The 23702-nt window shown below is 38.4% G+C and overlaps 1 protein-coding gene across 1 annotated transcript in view; it reads right to left on the reverse strand.

Annotated features, from left to right (window-relative positions):
- Positions 1–4870: 4870 nt before the first annotated feature.
- Positions 4871–23702, reverse strand: part of ALX4 (ALX homeobox 4) — a 123162-nt gene continuing 104330 nt past the window's right edge. The window contains exon 4 of the mRNA XM_053688889.1: positions 4871–7554. Coding sequence (XP_053544864.1) covers positions 7231–7554 — 324 coding nt within the window. The 3' untranslated portion in view covers positions 4871–7230. The remainder of the gene's footprint in view (positions 7555–23702) is intronic.

Genomic DNA, 23702 nt, shown 5'->3' on the forward strand with positions numbered 1-23702 from the left:
TAGAAAAATGATATTCTTCAGACATGTTTACAAGAACCACCATTTTAATAGGTAATATCAAACACAGCGATATACATATAGAGATGGCAAAAAAGCCTATATACAACTTATTTATAGTTAATACTTTAATGTTAATGCATGTCAACCAAGTCATGTTATGCAGAAGAAAATCATCACATAAGCAAACATTGCCCTGTTTTCAAAAGACAAAAAAGTTTAATGTGATATTTTGTCTCTTCGCATCCATTACTCGTCATCCTCTTCCCACGTCCCTGAAGAGTAAGATGCTCTACAAGTAAAAAAAAGCTAGTCTTTAATATCAGTAGTATATCTGCAGAGTACTGCTGCTAACCAAGGGTACATCAAAACAAATGCAAATGTAATGCCAGTACCTGTTGGGTGTTTTGGCATATCGAGTGTTGGATAGAGTTATGTATTGGTGGGCAATATCTGTTATTCCATCTTAAAGGGACAGTGAACGTGAATATTATGTATGTGCACATGTAAAGAGGGTTATGGGACACATCTTTTCTGCATCTATTTTTATCCTGATCAAAACTCTCACCATTCCCTCTGGGGAGGGCCCACCTGTCGACTGCAGCAATTTTTTAAAATGGCATCACAGGGATGTTTGCTATTCACAACCACATCTGTTTTGTTCTTTACTTTAAATTAACAAAGCCTTGCTCTGGGTGAAGCCATCAGCGGCATAGAAGAGAAGAGTATGTGTAGATTCATTGAGTGCACGCCACTTTAAAGGGAAGGGCACTAGCAATGTGACTGATTGTCAAAAAAAAATAATAATTGGTGATATGGGTTTAAAAATAAATTGCTATGGCTGATAGGTGAGCTAGCCAAAGTACAGTGGCAGATTTGGGGTAATATCTGGATAGAAAAAGTTGCAGAAATGAGTGCCCCATAACACTTTTTAATTGTGCACATACTGCACTATAATGTAATCATTTTAAGCTTTTCGGGGTATATAAAGATCTCATAGTGCTAATTACTTATTGGTAAATAAAACATTTCCATGATAGTAACAGGCAGAATTCATTGTAACTTTCACAGATAAAATACATTCTGTAGGAAATAGTCATGTAGGTTTCAACCTTTCAACCTTACCTTTGATAAGGGGCTACTGAGACACAACTTTTTTATGGATTAATCTGTGTGTATTCAACAAAAGCCTGAATGAATAAGTGAATGATGTACCTATTTGTGTTTTAGTGGGTTGTTGACAGTCCATGGGTCTGTTTGGGTAAACATAATAGTTGTATCCATTGTCAGTGCTGTTTTTTATGTTTTTATTGATGTTCACTGTAACCATGTATATCTAGGAATTTTTGATAATAAAGATTTTTGAAAAGAGTGCTGAATTCCCTTGCTTTAAGGACAAGAATACTATGACATGTTTTGAATTAAGGGTCTGCACCTAGCAACTGTGTTTGATACAATTGTAAAAATAAATTTATAGTGGGTGCTGAGAAACTATTGGTTTCTCTTTCCCTCCCCCATTTTCTCCTTGTGATAAGTAGTGTTTTTTTATGTACGTATTTATACTTCAGACACTTAGCTGCCCCTTAAACTTTATCCAATAAGAAGAGCAGATATAGCAGTCTAATGCCACATTCACAGCTCACTGCCTTGAAATCAGGGAATGGTACTGTACCTCCATCTTCCTAAAGACTAGTAACAAAAAAGTGAGGATTGATGGACACACAAGGTACTCGGGGCCGACTCAAGACATTGTGCTGCCTGACTCTGAGAATGAAATAACACTACCTATTAGTAACATTACTGATTAGAATATCAACCTATAAGCCTGGCCACTGACCAGTAATGCTTACTAGGCTTATACACAATTGTGCAATAAGTGGGAAGGCAGTTAGGGAAGCAAAGCACTTCTCCCACCTTCAATGTCACCCCTGACCGGTTCTGTGTCTTTGTGCATGATGAGGTTAGGCTGCTTGGAACCTGTAACTTCCCCCATGAAGACAGAGGACAGGAGTGGTCAGGGTTTGACAGTGACTGTCTCCGTCACCGAAGTGCTGCCTGGTTTCATTGGACCCACTTAGTCCCATGATTAAACCGGCTCTGAAGGTTCTTTTTCTGCATCGTGACACAGGCTTGATGGAGTCCTTGAGACCATCACTTAAAGGCACTTTATGGTGGTGATAGAAGTAAAGGTCTGCATAGTTTTTAGGTTGTGTGCATAAAATGAATGATATATTATTATATCCATATCAAGAATCCTTGAGGGCTGAGTTGGAAACAGTGTTCAGTCCACCTAAGGGCTGGAAGACATTTAGAGCTGCTTTTGAGGAGGATGCTGGGCGGGACTCAAATTGGCAGCAAATTCAGGCATTGGTTAATTATATTTTTCAACGTAATTAGTTGTGCCTGTTGATTTCACCAATATAATTCCTTAAGGAGCCGCTATATATTTTGCAGTACGGTTTCTGATCACCAGCTATGGTAGCCAAGTGTACCAAACAAATGAACTTTTTTTTATATTGTTGAACAGTCCAATTTTATTATACAATACCCTATAGCAGTGGTCTCAAAGTACTGGCCCCAGGCCCATATGCGGCCTTCAAAATAGTTTAATCTGGCCCTCCCTTGTTTAAAAGGTGAATCATTTATTTGGGCTGTCAGATTTTTATTTTTTTAAGGTTCTAAGAGGAGTAACTAGTTGACTTTCTATAAAGGCACTCACAAGATAAATATAAAGACGAAAGTCCAGTGTAGACTCCCACCATGCACTGCTGTGATAAATGTCACATTGTTATACAGTTCCAGAATGATCACTTCACTTGGCACTCACAAGATAAATATAGACAACTGTGTATGTCTATTGTGGGCTACAACTCCGACCATTCTTTACTACTTGGGTAAATGTCACTTCCAGTTCCGGAGCACTTACTCAGTTCAAGTGGCCCCCAGATACCCTTGCCCTATAGGCTATAATGCACTATGTCTGAATGATTGGCAGATTGAGGATATAGTAGAACTTTACTTAATTGATAGATACTCATTCATGTATCTTCATTTTTGTAGTCTTAATAATGTACATGGTTTATATGGCCGAACTCTGCTCACTACCCACACTCCCCACTTTTGGTAACATATTGCTATTGTTATGTTTCCTACATTGAATAAGTAAAGAAAGGGAGAGAGAGAAGCACTATAATGGCACACTTGAATGCTATAGCGGGGTCATGCATAGTTCCATAATAGGAGAGGGGGGAGGCTGACCAGTTTAATAATAAAACTTAACTTTTTCTCAAAATATTTAAAATATATTAAAAAATGGGTGAATACACAAACATATAAAAATATCTAAAAAACATATATGGATGACTGCTCCCTGTGTCTGTGACCGTATACTATTATGTCCCCACCCGGTTATCACATAGAGGTAGGTACGCGGTTCCGGCTTCTATTCGCATTTCTACTATATGTATATCTGTTGATTTCATATATAACTAGGTAGCTAAATACAGGTGTTATTTAACCCTAGAGATCTTTACATACTGTTATTGTGATCTCATTAGCTTTATTTTGTATCATCCACATGAGATTCATTCCCATAGCTTTAACTTTATGATGAGAACTGGAGTGTTAGTAGCCCTAACTTAGGTAATTAATGGTTAGTAGGTATCAGCCATTTTGGCTGCAGAGTTAATAGTTTCCTGTTGGGACATACCTCTATGTGATAACCGGGTGGGAACATAATAGTATACGGTCACACACACAGGGAGCAGTCACCCATATATGTTTTTTTGTTGTTTTTATATGTTTGTGTATTCACCTCTTTTTTAATATAATATTTTAAATATTATATTAAAATATTAATTAGGGACCTACATATATATGGGTGACTGCTCCCTGTGTTTGATGGTATACTATTATGTTCCCACCCCGGTGTGTTTACCCTCTCCGCTCTGACTTAACCATCAGGGAATCCTTTTGTTTATTTGTTTCCTACATTGCCAAAGGTAAAATGCAGCACTAGAATATGCAAAGATCTTTTAAAAGGTTCACCACAAACCCAGGATTGTTTTTGCTAAAAAAAAAAAAAAAAAAGTCAGATGATTTTGAACAGTTTATATTTGAGTCTGTTTTTTTTTTTTTTTTTTTCTTCACGATTATGTTTTTGGTTTAAACTATGCTGAAATTGAAATATCAATTGATGTTTCAATAATGTTTCTGTCACCAGCAGAACTCTATGAGAACTGAGAGTCCAAACATCATATATTGCACTTAAACTGCAATTGGAGGTCTCTTATCAGTCGTTTCTGGTAGACCAGCAAGAATTGTAATATATTTTTGGCCACTTTTCTCCCAAGTAATGGACAATCATATGCAATTCTACTTATTAACAATATTTTAAAAATTTAAATAGACATCTGTGCAGAACTAGTGTGAACCATACGTTTTTCATACTCTTGTGATATCTTATGATTTAGTAGCATTGGTTGTGCCCACTTTATCCACGTTTCCTACATATAGTCTCTAAATTTTACTAATTCAGTGTGTTTTCCTTTACACCATCTGAATGTAATAGAAAGATTATGCACTTAGAATTTAGACAAGGATTTTTCTCTCTAACAATGACTTCATGTAGATTGTGTTGATTCTAAACCACCAGTAAATGCTCTATGAATATCTCTAGAGTATGAGAAAAATAAATAAATTTCTTCATACTCAATGAGATATATATTTTTATGTTTCTTATTCCTGGTTTATTCTGTGGGTCTTTTTCCAAATAGGTCCTAGTGTAACTATGCACAGGGCATATAACCACTAGTGAAAGTTATGTTATCACTTTGAACTTGAAGACATTTTTCTCACAAAACTAAAGTTTGCATTTTCTTTTTTTAAATTCAACTATCTTTATTGGCAAATTAACATTCTTAAATACAAGAAACAAAATGAATTTGAATACAGAAGATGACGTTAATACCTATGAAAGCAATATTAATTTAAATTAGAATACAGAATTGAATTGTTTTTTGAATTACCTTATGATATTTTGTATATCAATTTAACTTTATTGCATTGTCTAACTTATTTTTCTTTTCATTAGGGGTGCTTAGTGTAAGCAAGATAAGTGCTATCTAATAAAGCAACCTTGTTCCAGCTGCCGGTAGTAAAAGGTTTTTGATGGTAAATACACAAGGGGTAGACGACCATAAAGAATGAAACGTAAAATACAAAGCCACTATTCTAAATGACTAATTGTTTGGCGATTGTTGTGCTTCCTATTCTTTTTTGTGTATCTGATATCAGGGAAAAATGACTGAAAAAAAATCATATGTCTTATGTTTTGTGCTTTTATTTGGTCAGCCTGTAGCCTTATACTCTTGTTCAAAACCAGTTATTGGGTCTCTGATGCATCAGCTGCGGCTGACTTACTAAATAAAGTAATTCTGCTTCTAGCAGCAGGGCAGCCAAACATCTATGGTAATTGGTTGGATTTGGACACAATATGAAAGTAATCTAATTGATTTAAAACTAGTTATTTTTAATCCCACTAACAGCTTTCAAGAATACCCTTTGTCCATTAGTGAGTCTTTTAGAAGGCTAAAGGACCCCTTTTGGGTTTTTTTTTGTTGTTTCTTTTTTACTATTTACTCAAATCAGAAGTGCTGTTTAAAAAGTTATCATTTAGTATTCTGAAAAAAAACAATTAGCTTACCATAGAGGCTGGAAGCAGGAGAATAGTTTGGTGTAGACGTCACCTCCATAATCCTAGATTTCTGTCTTCGTGTCTATTCTTAATCAGCTCTATTTTCTGAGGGTAAATATTAATTTCTCAAAAAACCTCAACTAGCTCAAAAAAAAGACAACCAGCCACTTCTACAGGACAGAAAGGAAATTTACAGGCTGAATTCTGTCTCTTGTGCTGAAAGCCTTAGACCAGAAATGGTTGGTTTGGAGACTTTCCAAGTGCATGAAGAACAAGAGACCCTTTAATGGAGAAGCTGATGGGAACACTTAATCCAGCGAAAATAGCATAACTTTCCAGTCACAGCCTGAAAGTGACGCTAACCTTGTGGATGAGACTAAATATCACTTGAGCAGCCTGAAGGTTACTATTACCAAAATGGCTTAATTTGCTAATGTTCTAAGATAATGGATGAAGTGCAAGAGGTACTTTGGTATATGTTGTAGGACGAGCCAACAGCCAAGAAAGCCATTGACCCCACAAATCCTAAAATGTCAAAAATACTCTCCGCTAATAATAATTAATGTTTTTTTTATCTAGCTCCTATTTTATTAAAGATAACTTTATTTCTGCCTTGTAGTGTGACCTAACCACATATTTTCATCTGCCCACAATCTCTCCAGGGTGATTACTTATTTTTTGCTCTTTTGGGTACAAAACAACTGCAAGAGAGTACATCGATTTACTATCGGGAAGCTACTGAATTAGGATTCTACTTCTCTGGAAATAATTATATAAATACAATCTTTTAAGAAGCATATGGTTATTAGGTGGCGACTGTGAGATCATAAATCCACCCTGGTACCATTCTGTGAAATGTTAAAGAAGAAAACAGACACAAACAACAACAAAATAATTAATATAAAGCAAAGCATTCCAATTTTCAAGTGTTATAAACAAAAACAGAAATCAACAACAAATCACTTTTACAAAGTCTGCAAGAACTGTCAGCTGCTCTAGTCCGGCCCAAGGCATTTCTATCAAGTCCGGTCCAGTAAATGTTGCACCCCTATTACAATGCTTGCCAGTCCTGCCTGAACTTTAGGGGATGGTCTCCTAACTCCAAAACTCTTTGGTATGTTTATGCCTGTAGCTTTAGTCTCATGCAGTGTGTTCCCAAGGGGTAAGAGACATTGTCTGAGCAGAGGAAGAGTAGCTTGGACGAAATTAGTGGAGAGAAGAATGAAGAATTTCAGTGCTAAGCACCATGATGCATTGCAGGCCTCCCTGATTCATGGGTTAAATATCCCTGAATATTTTCCTAATATATTTGTGGATTGTCATTGTACTGCACCCAGATGCCCCCATTTTTTTTCTGCTAGCAATATCTACAAAAGTTCCAGTGCTCCATCAGAAATGCGTAATTCGAGTTTGGCATAAATGCTTCTAGTCTTTGGGAAACTACGTAGCAGGCACCATGGTGAGGCTTTGTGAATTTGTGCCATGATGCTGGTTTTCATGTTAGATTTTTTTGTTTTTATACACAAATGGCAGCTTTGTCATGTGGCCCAAGACATGGCAGCACTGTGTTCCTTGGCTTTCATCCTGAGAGCCGCAATGCTGGAGCTTTTGCGGTCAGGCTCAGCGTTCAAGTCGTACCCATTTAATCCAGGACCCATGGCTGCACTACCAAAGAGACCACCCATGTGTGCTTGGCCCACATGAGATCCAGGACCCTGAACACTTAGAAACTCTGAGACTCCTCCGGCAGAGTGTGTGTGAGAATGGGGTGACATGCAAGATGACACAGTGTCACATGGTACCACACAGGCGGGCACTGGAGATCCTCCACTGTTATTTCCAATCCAGGAGGGGTTTTGAATCTGTAAGAGAAAGCAAACATTGAGAGATAAAAAGATAAAATAAAGCAATATGTTGGATTCTAAAGCTGATTTAAATAGCATGTAACGTCAATTCATTGTTATCATTTCTACTAAAAACATTTTTACTATTCTTTTCCTATTTTTTTAATTATTTTTTTTAAATGGAAGGTCTGCAAAGGTAAGGTATGCTGTAAATTGAGAGTATGGTATTAAAAATACATAAGAGAATACAGGGAGTGCAGAATTATTAGGCAAGTTGTATTTTTGAGGATTAATTTTATTATTGAACAACAACCATGTTCTCAATGAACCCAAAAAAACTCATTAATATCAAAGCTGAATAGTTTTGGAAGTAGTTTTTAGTTTGTTTTTAGTTATAGCTATTTTAGGGGGATATCTGTGTGTGCAGGTGACTATTACTGTGCATAATTATTAGGCAACTTAACAAAAAACAAATATATACCCATTTCAATTATTTATTTTTACCAGTGAAACCAATATAACATCTCAACATTCACAAATATACATTTCTGACATTCAAAAACAAATCAGTGACCAATATAGCCACCTTTCTTTGCAAGGACACTCAAAAGCCTGCCATCCATGGATTCTGTCAGTGTTTTGATCTGTTCACCATCAACATTGCGTGCAGCAGCAACCACAGCCTCCCAGACACTGTTCAGAGAGGTGTACTGTTTTCCCTCCTTGTAAATCTCACATTTGATGATGGACCACAGGTTCTCAATGGGGTTCAGATCAGGTGAACAAGGAGGCCATGTCATTAGATTTTCTTCTTTTATACCCTTTCTTGCCAGCCACGCTGTGGAGTACTTGGACGCGTGTGATGGAGCATTGTCCTGCATGAAAATCATGTTTTTCTTGAAGGATGCAGACTTCTTCCTGTACCACTGCTTGAAGAAGGTGTCTTCCAGAAACTGGCAGTAGGACTGGGAGTTGAGCTTGACTCCATCCTCAACCCGAAAAGGCCCCACAAGCTCATCTTTGATGATACCAGCCCAAACCAGTACTCCACCTTGCTGGCGTCTGAGTCGGACTGGAGCTCTCTGCCCTTTACCAATCCAGCCACGGGCCCATCCATCTGGCCCATCAAGACTCACTCTCATTTCATCAGTCCATAAAACCTTTGAAAAATCAGTCTTGAGATATTTCTTGGCCCAGTCTTGACGTTTCAGCTTGTGTGTCTTGTTCAGTGGTGGTCGTCTTTCAGCCTTTCTTACCTTGGCCATGTCTCTGAGTATTGCACACCTTGTGCTTTTGGGCACTCCAGTGATGTTGCAGCTCTGAAATATGGCCAAACTGGTGGCAAGTGGCATCTTGGCAGCTGCACGCTTGACTTTTCTCAGTTCATGGGCAGTTATTTTGCGCCTTGGTTTTTCCACACGCTTCTTGCGACCCTGTTGACTATTTTGAATGAAACGCTTGATTGTTCGATGATCACGCTTCAGAAGCTTTGCAATTTTAAGAGTGCTGCATCCCTCTGCAAGATATCTCACTATTTTTTACTTTTCTGAGCCTGTCAAGTCCTTCTTTTGACCCATTTTGCCAAAGGAAAGGAAGTTGCCTAATAATTATGCACACCTGATATAGGGTGTTGATGTCATTAGACCACACCCCTTCTCATTACAGAGATGCACATCACCTAATATGCTTAATTGGTAGTAGGCTTTCGAGCCTATACAGCTTGGAGTAAGACAACATGCATAAAGAGGATGATGTGGTCAAAATACTCATTTGCCTAATAATTCTGCACTCCCTGTACAACACTAGAGGAATACAAATACAGCATTCTATACTTATATTCACAAATATTTAAAAAGGCAGAGAAGGGACCAAATATGGACATACCTGTGCCAACTGATTTCTACCCTTAGCTATTCACAAATCTGTCCTCAGGGAACCTTACAAGGCTAAGAATTACAGTCTTGTCTACACACACAGCTTATTAATGTATGACCTGCTCGGGATAACTGCGGAAAAGTTTGAAGTCCGCTGACCCAGGTGTAAGAAATGGTTTACATTTTATTAAAATCTATTGGCATTGGTTTTGGTAGTTATGTATTCAATTTATTTATGTATCTTCATATGCTACATCTAAATGGACACAGTTCACAATCCTGTGAGAATTTAAAGGGCCACTAAACCCAAAATCTTTCTTTCATGAATCAGATAGAGAATAGAAATTTAAACAACATTACAATTTACTTCCATTATTTATTTTGCTTCATTTTTTAAATATCCTTAGTTGAAGAAAAAGCAATGCAATGGTGAGCCAATCACACAATGCTTCTATGTTCAGCAACCAATCAGCAGCTAGTGAGCATATCTAGATATGCTTTCCATCAAAGAATATCAAGAGAATAAAACAAATTAGATAATATAAGTAAATTAGAAAGATGTTTAAAATTGCATTCTCTTTCTAAATCATAAAAGAAAATATGTGGGTGGCATGTCCCTTTAATTGTACAGGTAAATGGTCAGCTGTGAGACAGCAAGGTGCCAGGAGCGGTCTCGCCTCCCTACCTTTGACCAGAGATCAGTCATAGAGCAGTCCCTAAATATCAGTCTAGGAACACTAGCTTATCAGAGTGAGGCCCTAAATGACACTGGTTTAGTATTTATAAAGGACTCATATAGAATTAACGTCTCATTAATTGGGTTGTTAATGTAGTATAGTTGTTTACATTGTTTTACACTGTTTTTTGTTGCTTGTCTTCTACATAACTTGTGTCTTAATTTTTCTGCACAATATAAAAAAAAATTATTTACCACTTGTGTGTGTCTTGATAATGGTGTTTTAATTTCTCTGCACAGTATATTTTTTTTTATTTACCACTTGTGTGTCTCTTGATAATGGTGTTTTAATTTCTCTGCACAATATATATATTTGTTTTTATTTACCACTTGTGTGTGTCTTGATAACGGTGTTTTAATTTCTCTGCACAATATATATTTATTTGTTTACCACTTGTGAGTGTCTTGATAACGGTGGTTTAATATCTCTGCACAATATTTTTTTTTTTTTTTTTACCACTTGTGTGTATCTTGATAATGGTGTTTTAATTTCTCTGCACAATATAGCTTTTTTTTATTTACCACTTGTGTGTGTCTTGATAATGGTGTTTTAATTTCTCTGCACAATATATATATATTTTTTTATTTACCACTTGTGTGTGTCTTGATAATGGTGTTTTAATTTCTCTGCACAATATATATATATATATATATTTTTTTTTTATTTACCACTTGTGTGTGTCTTGATAACGGTGTTTTAATTTCTCTGCACAATATATATTTATTTGTTTACCACTTGTGAGTGTCTTGATAAAGGTGGTTTAATTTCTCTGCATAATATAGCTGTTTTTATTTACCACTTGTGTGTGTCTTGATAATGGTGTTTTAATTTCTCTGCACAATATATATATTTTTTTTTTATTTACCACTTGTGTGTGTCTTGATAACGGTGTTTTAATTTCTCTTCACAATATATATATATATATATATATTTTTACCACTTGTGTGTGTCTTGATAACGGTGTTTTAATTTCTCTGCACAATATATATTTATTTGTTTACCACTTGTGTGTGTCTTGATAACGGTGGTTTAATTTCTCTGCACAATATTTTTTTATTTTTTTTATTTACCGCTTGTGTGTGTCTTGATAATGGTGTTTTAATTTCTCTGCACAATATAGCTTTTTTTTTTATTTACCACGTGTGTGTCTTGATAATGGTGTTTTAATTTCTCTGCACAATATATATATATTTTTTTATTTACCACCTGTGTGTGTCTTGATAACGGTGTTTTAATTTCTCTGCACAATATATATATATATATATATATTTTATTTACCACTTGTGTGTGTCTTGATAACGGTGTTTTAATTTCTCTGCACAATATATATATATATTTTTATTTACCACTTGTGTGTGTCTTGACAATGGTGTTTTAATTTCTCTGCACAATATATATATATATATTTTTTTATTTACCACTTGTGCGTGTCTTGATAACAGTGTTTTAATTTCTCTGCACAATATATATATATATATATTTTTATTTACCACTTGTGTGTGTCTTGATAACGGTGTTTTAATTTCTCTGCACCATCTATATTTATTTGTTTACCACTTGTGTGTGTCTTAATAACGGTGGTTTAATTTCTCTGTACAATATTTTTTTTTTTTATTTACCACTTGTGTGTGTCTTGATAATGGTGTTTTAATTTCTCTGCACAATATAGCTTTTTTTTTTATTTACCACTTGTGCGTGTCTTGATTTTGTCACCTAAAAGAACGGTGATTTCTTATATAGAGTAAGTGCTATATGTCTGTAATCATTACAATACTTAATAACTACTGAGCACCTAGCATTAGAACAAGCAGCATTGTTGTACAGTGAGCTCTCCTATTTAGATGAATATGGTCTTGTGTATCGCTCACTTATGATGCCGAAGTCCTAGGAACATGTGGCATAACTTGATTATTGGCTTTCTGTGGTAGTCTCCCATAGGGATCCAATCAAACAAAATATTTATATTTTTAATATTATAATGTAGATGTACAGTATCTCCTTAACCTCCAGAACCTGCCATAGTGAGATAAACATCTCTCAAGCTAAACTTTTCCGTTCTAAAATTATTTGAGGGACCTTCTAATACTGACAAGAGCAGATAGCTTTAGGATGTCTGCCCCATAGTCACTAGCTTCTGTGATGTTTGTTAGAAAACTGCAGACAAATGTGAGATCTCAGGAAAACTTGGACCTAGATTTGGAGTTTGGCGGTAGCCGTCAAAACAAGCGTTAGAGGCTCCTAACGCTGGTTTTAGGCTACCGCCGGTATTTGGAGTCACCCAAAATAGGGTCTAACGCTCACTTTTCAGCCACCACTTTTCCATACCGCAGATCCCCTTACGTCAATTGCGTATCCTATCTTTTCAATGGGATTTTTCTAACTCCGGTATTTAGAGTCGTTTCTGAAGTGAGCGTTAGACATCTAACGACAAAACTCCAGCCGCAGGAAAAAAGTCAGTAGTTAAGAGCTTTCTGGGCTAACGCCGGTTTCTAAAGCTCTTAACTACTGTACTCTAAAGTACACTAACACCCATAAACTACCTATGTACCCCTAAACCGAGGTCCCCCCCACACTTGAATAAAAAAATTTAACCCCTAATCTGCCGACCGCCACCTACGTTATCCTTATGCACCCCTAATCTGCTCCCCCTAACACCGCCGACCCCTGTATTATATTTATTAACCCCTAATCTGCCCCCCTCAACGTCGCCTCCATCTGCCTACACTTATTAACCCCTAATCTGCCGACCGCAAAGCGACGCCACCTACGTTATCCTTATGTACCCCTAATCTGCTGCCCCTAACACCGCCGACCCCTATATTATATTTATTAACCCCTAATCTGCCCCCCTCAATGTCGCCACCACCTGCCTACACTTATTAACCCCTAATCTGCCGAGCGGACCTGAGCACTACTATAATAAAGTTATTAACCCCTAATCCGCCTCACTAACCCTATAATAAATAGTATTAACCCCTAATCTGCCCTCCCTAACATCGCCGACACCTAACTTCAATTATTAACCCCTAATCTGCCGACTGGAGCTCACCGCTACTCTAATAAATGTATTAACCCCTAAAGCTAAGTCTAACCCTAACACTAACACCCCCCTAAATTAAATATAATTTACATCTAACGAAATTAACTCTTATTAAATAAATTATTCCTATTTAAAGATAAATACTTACCTGTAAAATAAATCCTAATATAGCTACAATATAAATTATAATTAGATTATAGCTATTTTAGGATTAATATTTATTTTACAGGTAACTTTGTATTTATTTTAACCAGGTACAATAGCTATTAAATAGTTAAGAACTATTTAATAGCTAAAATAGTTAAAATAATTACAAAATTACCTGTAAAATAAATACTAACCTAAGTTACAATTAAACCTAACACTACACTATCAATAAATTAATTAAATAAACTACCTACAATTACCTACAATTAACCTAACACTACACTATCAATAAATTAATTAAATACAATTCCTACAAATAAATACAATTAAATAAACTAGCTAAAGTACAAAAAATAAAAAAGAACTAAGTTACAAAAAATAAAAAAATATTTACAAACATAAGAAAAATATTACAACAATTTTAAACTAATTACACCTACTCTAAGCCCCCTAATAAAACAACAAAGCCCCCCAAAATAAAAAATGCCCTACCCTATTCTAAATTACTAAAGTTAAAAGCTCTTTTACCTTACCAGCCCTGAACAGGGCCCTGAACAGCCAATAGAATGCGAGCTCAATCTGATTGGCTGATTCCATCAGCCAATCAGAATATTCCTACCTTAATTCCGATTGGCTGATAGAATCCTATCAGCCAAACGGAATTCGAGGGACGCCATTTTGGATGACGTCCCTTAAAGGAACCGTCATTCTTCAGTTGGACGTCGCCGGAAGAAGATGGGTCCGCGGTGGAGGTCTTCAGGATGGAGCCGGTCGTCATCGGATGAAGATAGAAGATGCCGCTTGGATCAAGATGGTTGCCGGTCCGGATCGCCTCTTCTTCCCGGATAGGATGAAGACTTTGGAGCCTCTTCTGGACCTCTTCAGCCACCGGATGATGGATCGCCAACCCCCGCTTGGGTTGGATGAAGATTTTGGAGCCAGGACGGATCGGTGATACCTGGTGAGGTGAAGACAAGGTAGGATGATCTTCAGGGGCTTAGTGTTAGGTTTATTTAAGGGGGGTTTGGGTTAGATTAGGGGTATGTGGGTGGTGGGTTGTAATGTTGGGGGGGGGGGGGGTATTGTATGTTTTTTTTTACAGGCAAAAGAGCTGAACTTCTTGGGGCATGCCCCGCAAAGGGCCCTGTTCAGGGCTGGTAAGGTAAAAGAGCTTTTAACTTTAGTAATTTAGAATAGGGTAGGGCATTTTTTATTTTTGGGGGCTTTGTTGTTTTATTAGGGGGCTTAGAGTAGGTGTAATTAGTTTAAAATTGTTGTAATATTTTTCTTATGTTTGTAGATATTTTTTTATTTTTTGTAACTTAGTTCTTTTTTATTTTTTGTACTTTAGTTAGTTTATTTCATTGTAGTTATTTGTAGATATTGTATTTAATTAATGTATTGATAGTGTAGTGTTAGGTTTAATTGTAGGTAATTGTAGGTATTTTATTTAATTAATTTAATGATAGTATAGTGTTAGGTTTAATTGTAACTTAGGTTAGGATTTATTTTACAGGTAATTTTGTAATTATTTTAACTAGGTAACTATTAAATAGTTCTTAACTATTTAATAGCTATTGTACCTGGTTAAAATAATTACAAAGTTGCCTGTAAAATAAATATTAATCCTAAAATAGCTACAATGTAATTATAATTTATATTGTAGCTATATTAGGATTTATTTTACAGGTAAGTATTTAGCTTTAAATAGGAATAATTTATTTAATAAGAGTTAATTAATTTCGTTAGATTAAAATTATATTTAATTTAGGCGGGTGTTAGTGTTAGGGTTAGACTTAGCTTTAGGGGTTAATCCATTTATTAGAATAGCGGTGAGCTCCGGTCGGCAGATTAGGGGTTAATAATTGAAGTTAGGTGTCGGCGATGTTAGGGAGGGCAGATTAGGGGTTAATACTATTTATTATAGGGTTAGTGAGGCGGATTAGGGGTTAATAACTTTATTATAATAGCGGTGCGGTCCACTTGGCAGATTAGGGGTTAATAAGTGTAGGCAGGTGGAGGCGACGTTGAGGGGGGCAGATTAGGGGTTAATAAATATAATATAGGGGTCGGCGGTGTTAGGGGCAGCAGATTAGGGGTACATAGGGATAATGTAAGTAGCGGCGGTTTACGGAGCGGCAGATTAGGGGTTAAAAATAAAATGCAGGTGTCAGCGATAGCGGGGGCGGCAGATTAGGGGTTAATAAATGTAAGGTTAGGGGTGTTTAGACTCGGGGTACATGTTAGAGTGTTAGGTGCAGACGTAGGAAGTGTTTCCCCATAGCAAACAATGGGGCTGCGTTAAGAGCTGAACGCGGCTTTTTTGCAGGTGTTAGGTTTTTTTTAAGCTCAAACAGCCCCATTGTTTCCTATGGGGGAATCGTGCACGAGCACGTTTTTTGAGGCTGGCCGCTTGCGTAAGCAACTCTGGTATTGAGAGTTGAAGCTGCGTTAAAAATGCTCTACGCTCCTTTTTTGGAGCCTAACGCAGCCTTTATGTGGACTCTCAATACCAGAGTTATTTTTATGGTGCGGCCAGAAAAAAGCCGGCGTTAGTTTTTCGGGTCGTTACCGACAAAACTCCAAATCTAGCCGTTGGTGAATAAACCATGTGTGCACCATGCATCAATATTTATGTTAGTTGGCATGGGCTGTATATATCTGTGTCTTATATATGTTTTATAGTAATGTAAGTGTGTCTCGTGAGTATATTATAAAGGAGACACCTCACATGTCAGCGATCATTCTTAAGCTTGTACCTATACAGCGGTTACTTATGTGTCCAATCATTCTAAATTTACACGTCCATTTCCTGTCTCAAATGCACTCATCAGACTGCTCGGACAAGAATCACTGGCTTAGGTCCATTGGGCCCAGCAATGGTGGACACTATTACTGGTGCAACAAGTGGCTAGAAACCAGTAAGCCACAATAATAGGAGCGACACTAATCTGCCTCCAGCACACTTAAAGGGACAGTCTACACCAGAATTTGTATTGTTTAAAAAGATAGATAATCCCTTTATTACTCATTCCCCAGTTTTGCATAATCAACATGGTTATATTAACATACTTTTTATGTCTGTGATTACCTTGTATCTAAGCCTCTGCAGACTGCCCTCTTATTTCAGTTCTTTTGACAGATTTGCATTTTAGCCAATTAGTGCTGACTCCTAGGTAACTTCACGGGCGTGAGCACAATATTGTTTATATGAAACACATGAACTAATGTCCTCTAGTTGTGAAAAAATGTAAAAATGCATTCAGATAAGAGGTGGCATTCAAGGGCTAAGAAATTAGTATATGAGCCTCCTAGGTTTAGCTTGCAACTAAGAATACCAAGAGAACAAAGCAAAGTTTATTATAAAAGTGCATTGGAAAGTTGTTTAAAATTACATTCCCTATCTGATTCATGAAAGTTTATTTTTTACTAGACTGTCCCTTTAAGAAGATATTAAAATGAGTTATCAGGCATATAAAAGTGAAGCATCTGAACATATTAAAAATATTTGTTGAGTACATTTTTTAAATGGATTGTTATTAGTGAAACTAACTGGAAATTTGTTTATGTATCACCGATAGTGTAGCATACACTGTCTGATAGGAATAATGCCCATAGATGGATGGATAAGCACAGGAAGTTCTCATTTAAAAAAAAAAGTAAGTAGGGATTTGAAACGCAACTTTTTAACCCCTGGATGTCGTTAGGATGTTCCATGCTGCCCTAACAGTGCTGGGCTTTAACGCTGGGATAGCATGGAACATCCTGCCTTATATGGCGTCCTGCAGCCTCCTCTTTTTGCGAAATTAAAATCGCACTGGGGGCGTGCCTAGCAGTGTAGGTAGTCCCTCATGATACGACCCCATCCTTGAAATCACATGATCACATCAACAGTCACGTGTTTTAATTTTTCCAGCAAGTGTTTACATTGGAACTTCATTCCGCTTTAAGCACTTGCACCCCGGCATGAAGGGGTTAAGTTTACTTCTGTTATGAAATGTACTTTAATTTCTTGGTATCCTATGTTGAAAAGCATTCCTAGGTAGATTTAGGAGCAGCAATGCACCGCTGGGAGCTAGCCGGTGATTGGTGGCTATACATACAGTTACAAGAAAAAAAAACTAATTCTGACTAAACTACACACACATATTTTTTTTAAGTAATTGAGTAATCATTTTCTGTGCAGGCTGGAAAGAATAAGTGAACTTCTATCCTAATGTCTTCTTCAGAAGCTATTTAGACATAGTTATGTTTGTATTAAGGAGACAAGATTGGAAGCCTGGGCTGCACAGGTGCCCTGCCCTTTAAATAAAGATACAAAAAGCCTGGTTAATGAGAAATATGTTCTGCTCAACAAAGACTTGTTAGTGTGGACCACATCTTGATCCCAGTAAGTTTCACAGGCTATTAGAAGACACATTATAGAGATGCACGAAGCTGAAAATGTTACAAAAGCATTGCTAAAGACCTCGGTGTTCATCAATTAATGGTAAAATAAATTAGCAATCCTGAAAGAGGTGAGAGAGAACTCAAGGGTAACAGCAAAAGATCTCCATCTTTGTTCAAATGTCCACTATGACAAAAACACTGAAACAAGAATGGTGTTCATGTAGAGACAATGGAAACCACTGCTATCTAAAAAAAACATTGTGACACGTCTCAAGTTTCTCAAAGACCACCTGAACATTCCACAATGCTTTTGGGAAATTTTGCTGTGGACAGATGAGACAAAACAAGCACTTTTTTGGCAAATATGCACAACGCTATGTGTAGAGGAAAAAGGACACTGTGCACCAACACCCAAAATCTCATCCCAACAGTGAAACATGGTGGAGGGAGCCTGGACCAAATCATTGAGGGAACAATGAATTCAGAAGCTTATTAAGACATTCTACAGGAGAAGGGCTGAAAAAGAAGAACAGTAGCAGTTTCTGGCCAGTGGTGTATCCAGCATATGGTGAGGGCTTAGCATGGATGTGTGGGAATCAGGCATAAGGTATTTGTTGGTCTATACTGTATGTTTGATTATTGTGAAATATGAGACTCCTGTACTTTACATTAGAATAGTGGATTGCACTGGTGCAATCACAAACTAGGTTTCATAATACAGTATCCACTTAACCTCTTCTCTGCTTTGGCACAGTAGAAACAAGTCCTTTACATTGGGTCTGCAGAACTTGGATCTACTAAACTCTGTTTATGCCTCAATCTTTTATAAAGAAATCTGCTTAAAGAGACAATCAACACCAGAATTGTTGTTGTTTAAAAAGAAAGACAATCCCTTTATTACCCATTCCCTAGTTTTGCATGACCAACATAGTTATATAAATACACTTTTCTTTTACAAGATATGACAAGTCCACGGATTTCATCCTTACTTGTGGGATATCACCTCCTGGTCAGCAGGAGGAGGCAAAGATCTCCACAGCAGAGCTGTATATATAGCTCCTCCCTTCCCTCCCACCGCAGTCATTCTCTTTGCCTGTGTTAGTGATAGGAAGAGGTAAAGTGAGGTGTTAGTTTAGATTCTTCAATCAAGAGTTTTTTATTTTTAAATGGTGCCGAAGTGTACTATTTTATTATAGAGTAGCATCTGGAGTGTTAGCCTGTTAGGTTATGGGAACTAGTGGAGTTTTAGCTTCACTGCGCCTCCCACGCTTATGCTGCTTCTATGTGTATGGGCTTAGACCCTTCTGATTTCACAGGACCTCAGGAGGAAGAGTGGACCTCTTGATACTGTGAGGTTATCATGCTGTTCCTCAGCATGGAGGTAGGTGCAGTTTGTTTCTTCTGGGCAAATGTTTTCTCAGATTAACTGTACTGGCATTATTTATTTTTGGGGCCTAGATAGATCTCCCTTATAAAATAGTGATTTTACCCAGACACTCTGGTTGTATTCTACCCAGAAGCGCTGGGATATAGGGGCATAAAACGTTTCATTTTATTTTCCAGACGCCGGTATTTTTAAGTATAGAGGGCTGTGTGCGGATGGTTGTTACCAGACACTTAGGCATCTTTTAGGAGCCTTGAAGAGCTGGGACATGTTGTGTGATGGGTTTTTTGATGGCCTGCTGACGCTGGGGATTAGATGTATTTTATATTTTACATTTCATTATGCTACGGTAATGGACGTTGGTTTATGCTCACGAATGGCGGGGCTTACTACTCGCACGCTTTCATAGCGCAGTTCCGGAGTGAAAGCTTTTCATACAGTCTCCTACTCTGCTTGCTGACAAGTGCCTTTTAAGTGTACCGGGTTGTGTGAAGACCAGTCTGGTAGCGGGAAGGTAGGCGCCGCAGCAGAGCTGCGGCGAGGTGACAAAGTTTTAAAAAAAAAAAAATCTTAACAGTATTACTTGCATTTAGCCGCGCTCAAAAGCTGTAAACTTATGCGGTGCAGTTTTTTTCCTTAAAGTTACAGTAGTCACATTATATTTTGCCTGTAAACTGTTTTTTTTGGCAAACTTGATTGGGTTTTTGTGAAAATGGATGACATTGATCAAAATACATGCCTGCTGTGTTTAAATGCCATTGTGGAACCCCCAGTTACACTTTGCCCCTCATGTATTACTAGGGCGTTACAGTGTAAAGACCAAATTTTATTAAATAATGATAATGATTGTGATCAGACTGATGAGGTTCAGGATAAGCCACAATTTTCTCCCCAAGGGTCTCAGCCCATTACGCCCACGCAGACGACGCCATGTTCTTCATCGGCGTCTGCGTCATTTACTCTGCAAGATATGGCTGCAGTTATGTCATCAACTCTTACAGAAGTTTTATCTAAATTGCCAGTATTACAGGGTAAATGTAGTAGAAGAGAGACCCAGGTGGTCCATGCAGCTTCTGACTCCTTGATGGCGATCTCCGATGTTCCCTCCCAGTACTCTGAAGGGGGTGGTTGGGAGGTTCTGGAAGGGGAACTGTCTGACTCAGGTAGTGCATTACCCAAGACAGATTCGGAGGTGATGTCCTTTAAATTTAAGCTTTAACACCTTCGCCTGTTACTGCAGGAGGTTTTGTTGACTCTGGACGACTGTGACACTATTGTGGTCCCTCCAGAGAAATTGTGCAAGATGGACAGATATTTGGAGGTCCCTGCTTATTCTGATGTTTTTCCGATTCCTAAAAGGATTTAGAAAATTATTACCAGGGAATGGGAAAGACCGGGTATACCGTTCTCTCCTTCCCCTTTGTTTAAGAAAATGTACCCTTTACCTGACACCGTTAGGGACTCTTGGCAATCGATTCCTAAGGTGGAGGGAGCTATTTCTACACTGGCCAAACGGACGACTATTCCTATTGAGGACAGCTGTGCTTTTAAAGACCCTATGTATAGGAAGGCCTTCTAAAAAAGCTGTTTGTTCATCAAGGGTTTCTATTGCAACCGACGGCTTGCATTGTACCTATTACAACCGCGGCTGCCTTTTGGTTTGACACCCTAGAAGAATCTCTTAAAACTGAGACTCCTTTGATGGAAATAATGGATAGAATCAAGGCCCTTAAGCTGGCCAATTCTTTTGTTACGGATGTCGCTTTTCAGATCGACAAGTTGGCGGCTAAGAATGCAGGTTTTTCCATTTTAGCTCACAGAGCCTTATGGTTAAAGTCTTGGTCTGCAGATGTGTCCTCTAAATCCAAGCTTTTAGCTATTCCCTTCAAGAGAAATACCCTATTTGGGCCTGAATTGAAAGAGATCATTTCTGATATTACGGGAGGTAAAGGTCATCTCCTCCCTTAGGATAAGACATCTAAACAAAGGAGACAGAGTAATTTTCGTTCCTTTTGAAATTTCAAGGGAGTCCCCTCTGCCTCTCCCGCTAAACAGGAGGAGAATTTTGCACAAGCCAAGTCCGTCTGGAGACCCAACCAGGCTTGGAACAAGGGTAAACAATGCAAGAAGCCCGTTGCTGCTACCAAGACAGCATGAAGGGGCGGTACCCGATCTAGTAGGGGGCAGACTTTCTCTCTTTGTCCAGGCTTGGATGAGAGACGTTCAGGATCCCTGGGCATTAGAAATTGTGTCCCAGGGGTATCAACTGGAGTTCAAAGGTTCCTTCCCAAGGGGAAGGTTTCTTCTTTCACGATTATCTGTAGACCAGATAAAAAGAGAGGCGTTCTTACGTTGTGTAAAAGACCTCTCCACCATGGGAGTAATTTGTCCAGTTCCAGAACAGGAACAGGGATTTTACTCAAACCTTTGTTTGGTTCCCAAAAAAGAGGGAACGTTCAGACCCATTTTAGATCTCAAGATTCTAAACAAGTTTCTCAGAGTCCTGCCTTTCAAGATGGAGACGATTCGAACAATTCTTCCATTGATCCAGGAGGGTCAATATATGACTACCGTGGATTTAAAGGATGCATATCTTCATATTCCTATCCACAAAGATCATCACCAGTTCCTAAGGTTTGCCTTTCTTGACAAACACTTTCAGTTCGTGGCTCTTCCCTTCGGGTTGGCCACGGCACCCAGAATCTTCACGAAAGTTCTAGGGTCTCTGCTGGCAGTTCTAAGACCACGGGGCATTGCAGTAGCGCCTTATCTGGACGATATTCTGATCCAGGCGTCGTCTTATCAACTAACAAAGTCTCATAACGACATGGTTCTGTCCTTTTTAAGGACTCACGGGTGGAAGGTGAATCTAGAAAAGAGTTCTCTGATTCCACAGATAAGGGTTCCATTCCTGGGAACTCTGATAGACTTTCTGTCCATGAAAATATTCTTGACGGAAGTCAGAAAGTTAAAGGGACTGTCTACACCAGAATTTTTATTGTTTTAAAAGATAGATAATCCCTTTATTACCCATTCCCCAGTTTTGCATAACCAACACAGTTATAATAATATACTTTTAACCTCTGTAATTATCTTGTATCTAAGCCTCTGCAAACTGCCCCTTTATTTCAGTTCTTTTGACAGACTTGCAGTTAAGCAAATCAGTGCCTGCTCCCAGATAACTTCACGTGCACGAGCACAGTGTTATCTATATGAAATACGTGAACTACCACCCTCTAGTGGGGAAAAACTGTTAAAATGCATTCTGAAAAGAGGTGGCCTTCAAGGTCTAAGAAATTAGCATATGAACCTCCTAGGTTAAGCTTTCAACTAAGAATACCAAGAGAACAAAGCAAAATTGGTGATAAAAAAAATTGGAAAAATTGTTTAAAATGACATGCTCTATCTGAATCATGAAAGTTTATTTTGGCCTAGACTGTCCCTTTAAAGATTCTGGATACATGCCGAGCCCTTCAGTCCAATTCTCGGCCATCAGTGGCTCAATGCATGGAAGTAATTGGATTGATGTTGGCGGCAATGGACATCATTCCGTTTGCTCGTTTCCATCTCAGACCTCTACAACTGAGCATGCTCAGACAGTGGAATTGAGATTATGCAGATTTGTCTCCTCAGATAGATCTGGATCAGGAGACAAGAGACTCTCTTCTTTGGTGGTTGTCACTGGATCATCTGTCCAAGGGACGTGCTTCTGCAGACCTTCATGGTTAATAGTGACAACGGATGCCAGTCTACTAGGATGGGGTGCAGTCTGGAATTCCCTGAGGGCTCAGGGCATGTGGACTCGGTCGCAGTCTCTACTACCCATCAATATTCTGGAGTTGAGAGCAATATTCAATGCGCTTCAGGCTTGGCCTCAGTTGGCTTCGGACAAATTCATACGGTTTCAGTCGGACAAAATCACGACTGTGGCTTATATCAATCATCAGGGAGGAACAAGGAGTTCCTTAGCGATGACAGAAGTATCCAAGATAATTCGGTGGGCGGAGACTCACTCTTGTTATATGTCGGCAATCTGCATCCCAGGAGTGGACAACTGGGAGGCGGATTTTTTGAGCAGGCAGACGTTTCATCCGGGGGAATGGGAACTTCATCCGGAAGTCTTTGCAGCTCTGATTCTCAGGTGGGGCAGACCAGAATTGGATCTGATGGCGTCTCGTCAGAATGCCAAGCTCCCGAGATACGGGTCCAGGGATCCTCAGGCCGAACTGATAGATGCCTTGGCAGTGCCTTGGTCTTTCAACCTAGCGTATGTGTTTCCACTGTTTGCTCCTCTTCCCCGAGTGATTGCAAGGATCAAACAGGAGAGGGCTTCGGTGATTCTAATCGCTCCTGCGTGGCCTCGCAGGACTTGGTATGCCGATCTAGTGGACATGTCCTCTCTGCCGCCGTGGAAGCTTACATTGAGGCAGGACCTTCTCATTCAGGGACCCTTCCATCATCCGAATCTAATTTCTCTGCAACTGACTGCTTGGAGATTGAACGCTTGATTTTATCTAAGCGGGGGTTCTCTGATGCGGTTATCAATACTTTAATTCAGGCTCGCAAGCCTGTTACCAGAAAGATATATCATAAGA

Source organism: Bombina bombina, chromosome 7, assembly GCF_027579735.1.
Source record: "Bombina bombina isolate aBomBom1 chromosome 7, aBomBom1.pri, whole genome shotgun sequence".
Lineage (NCBI taxonomy): Eukaryota > Metazoa > Chordata > Amphibia > Anura > Bombinatoridae > Bombina > Bombina bombina.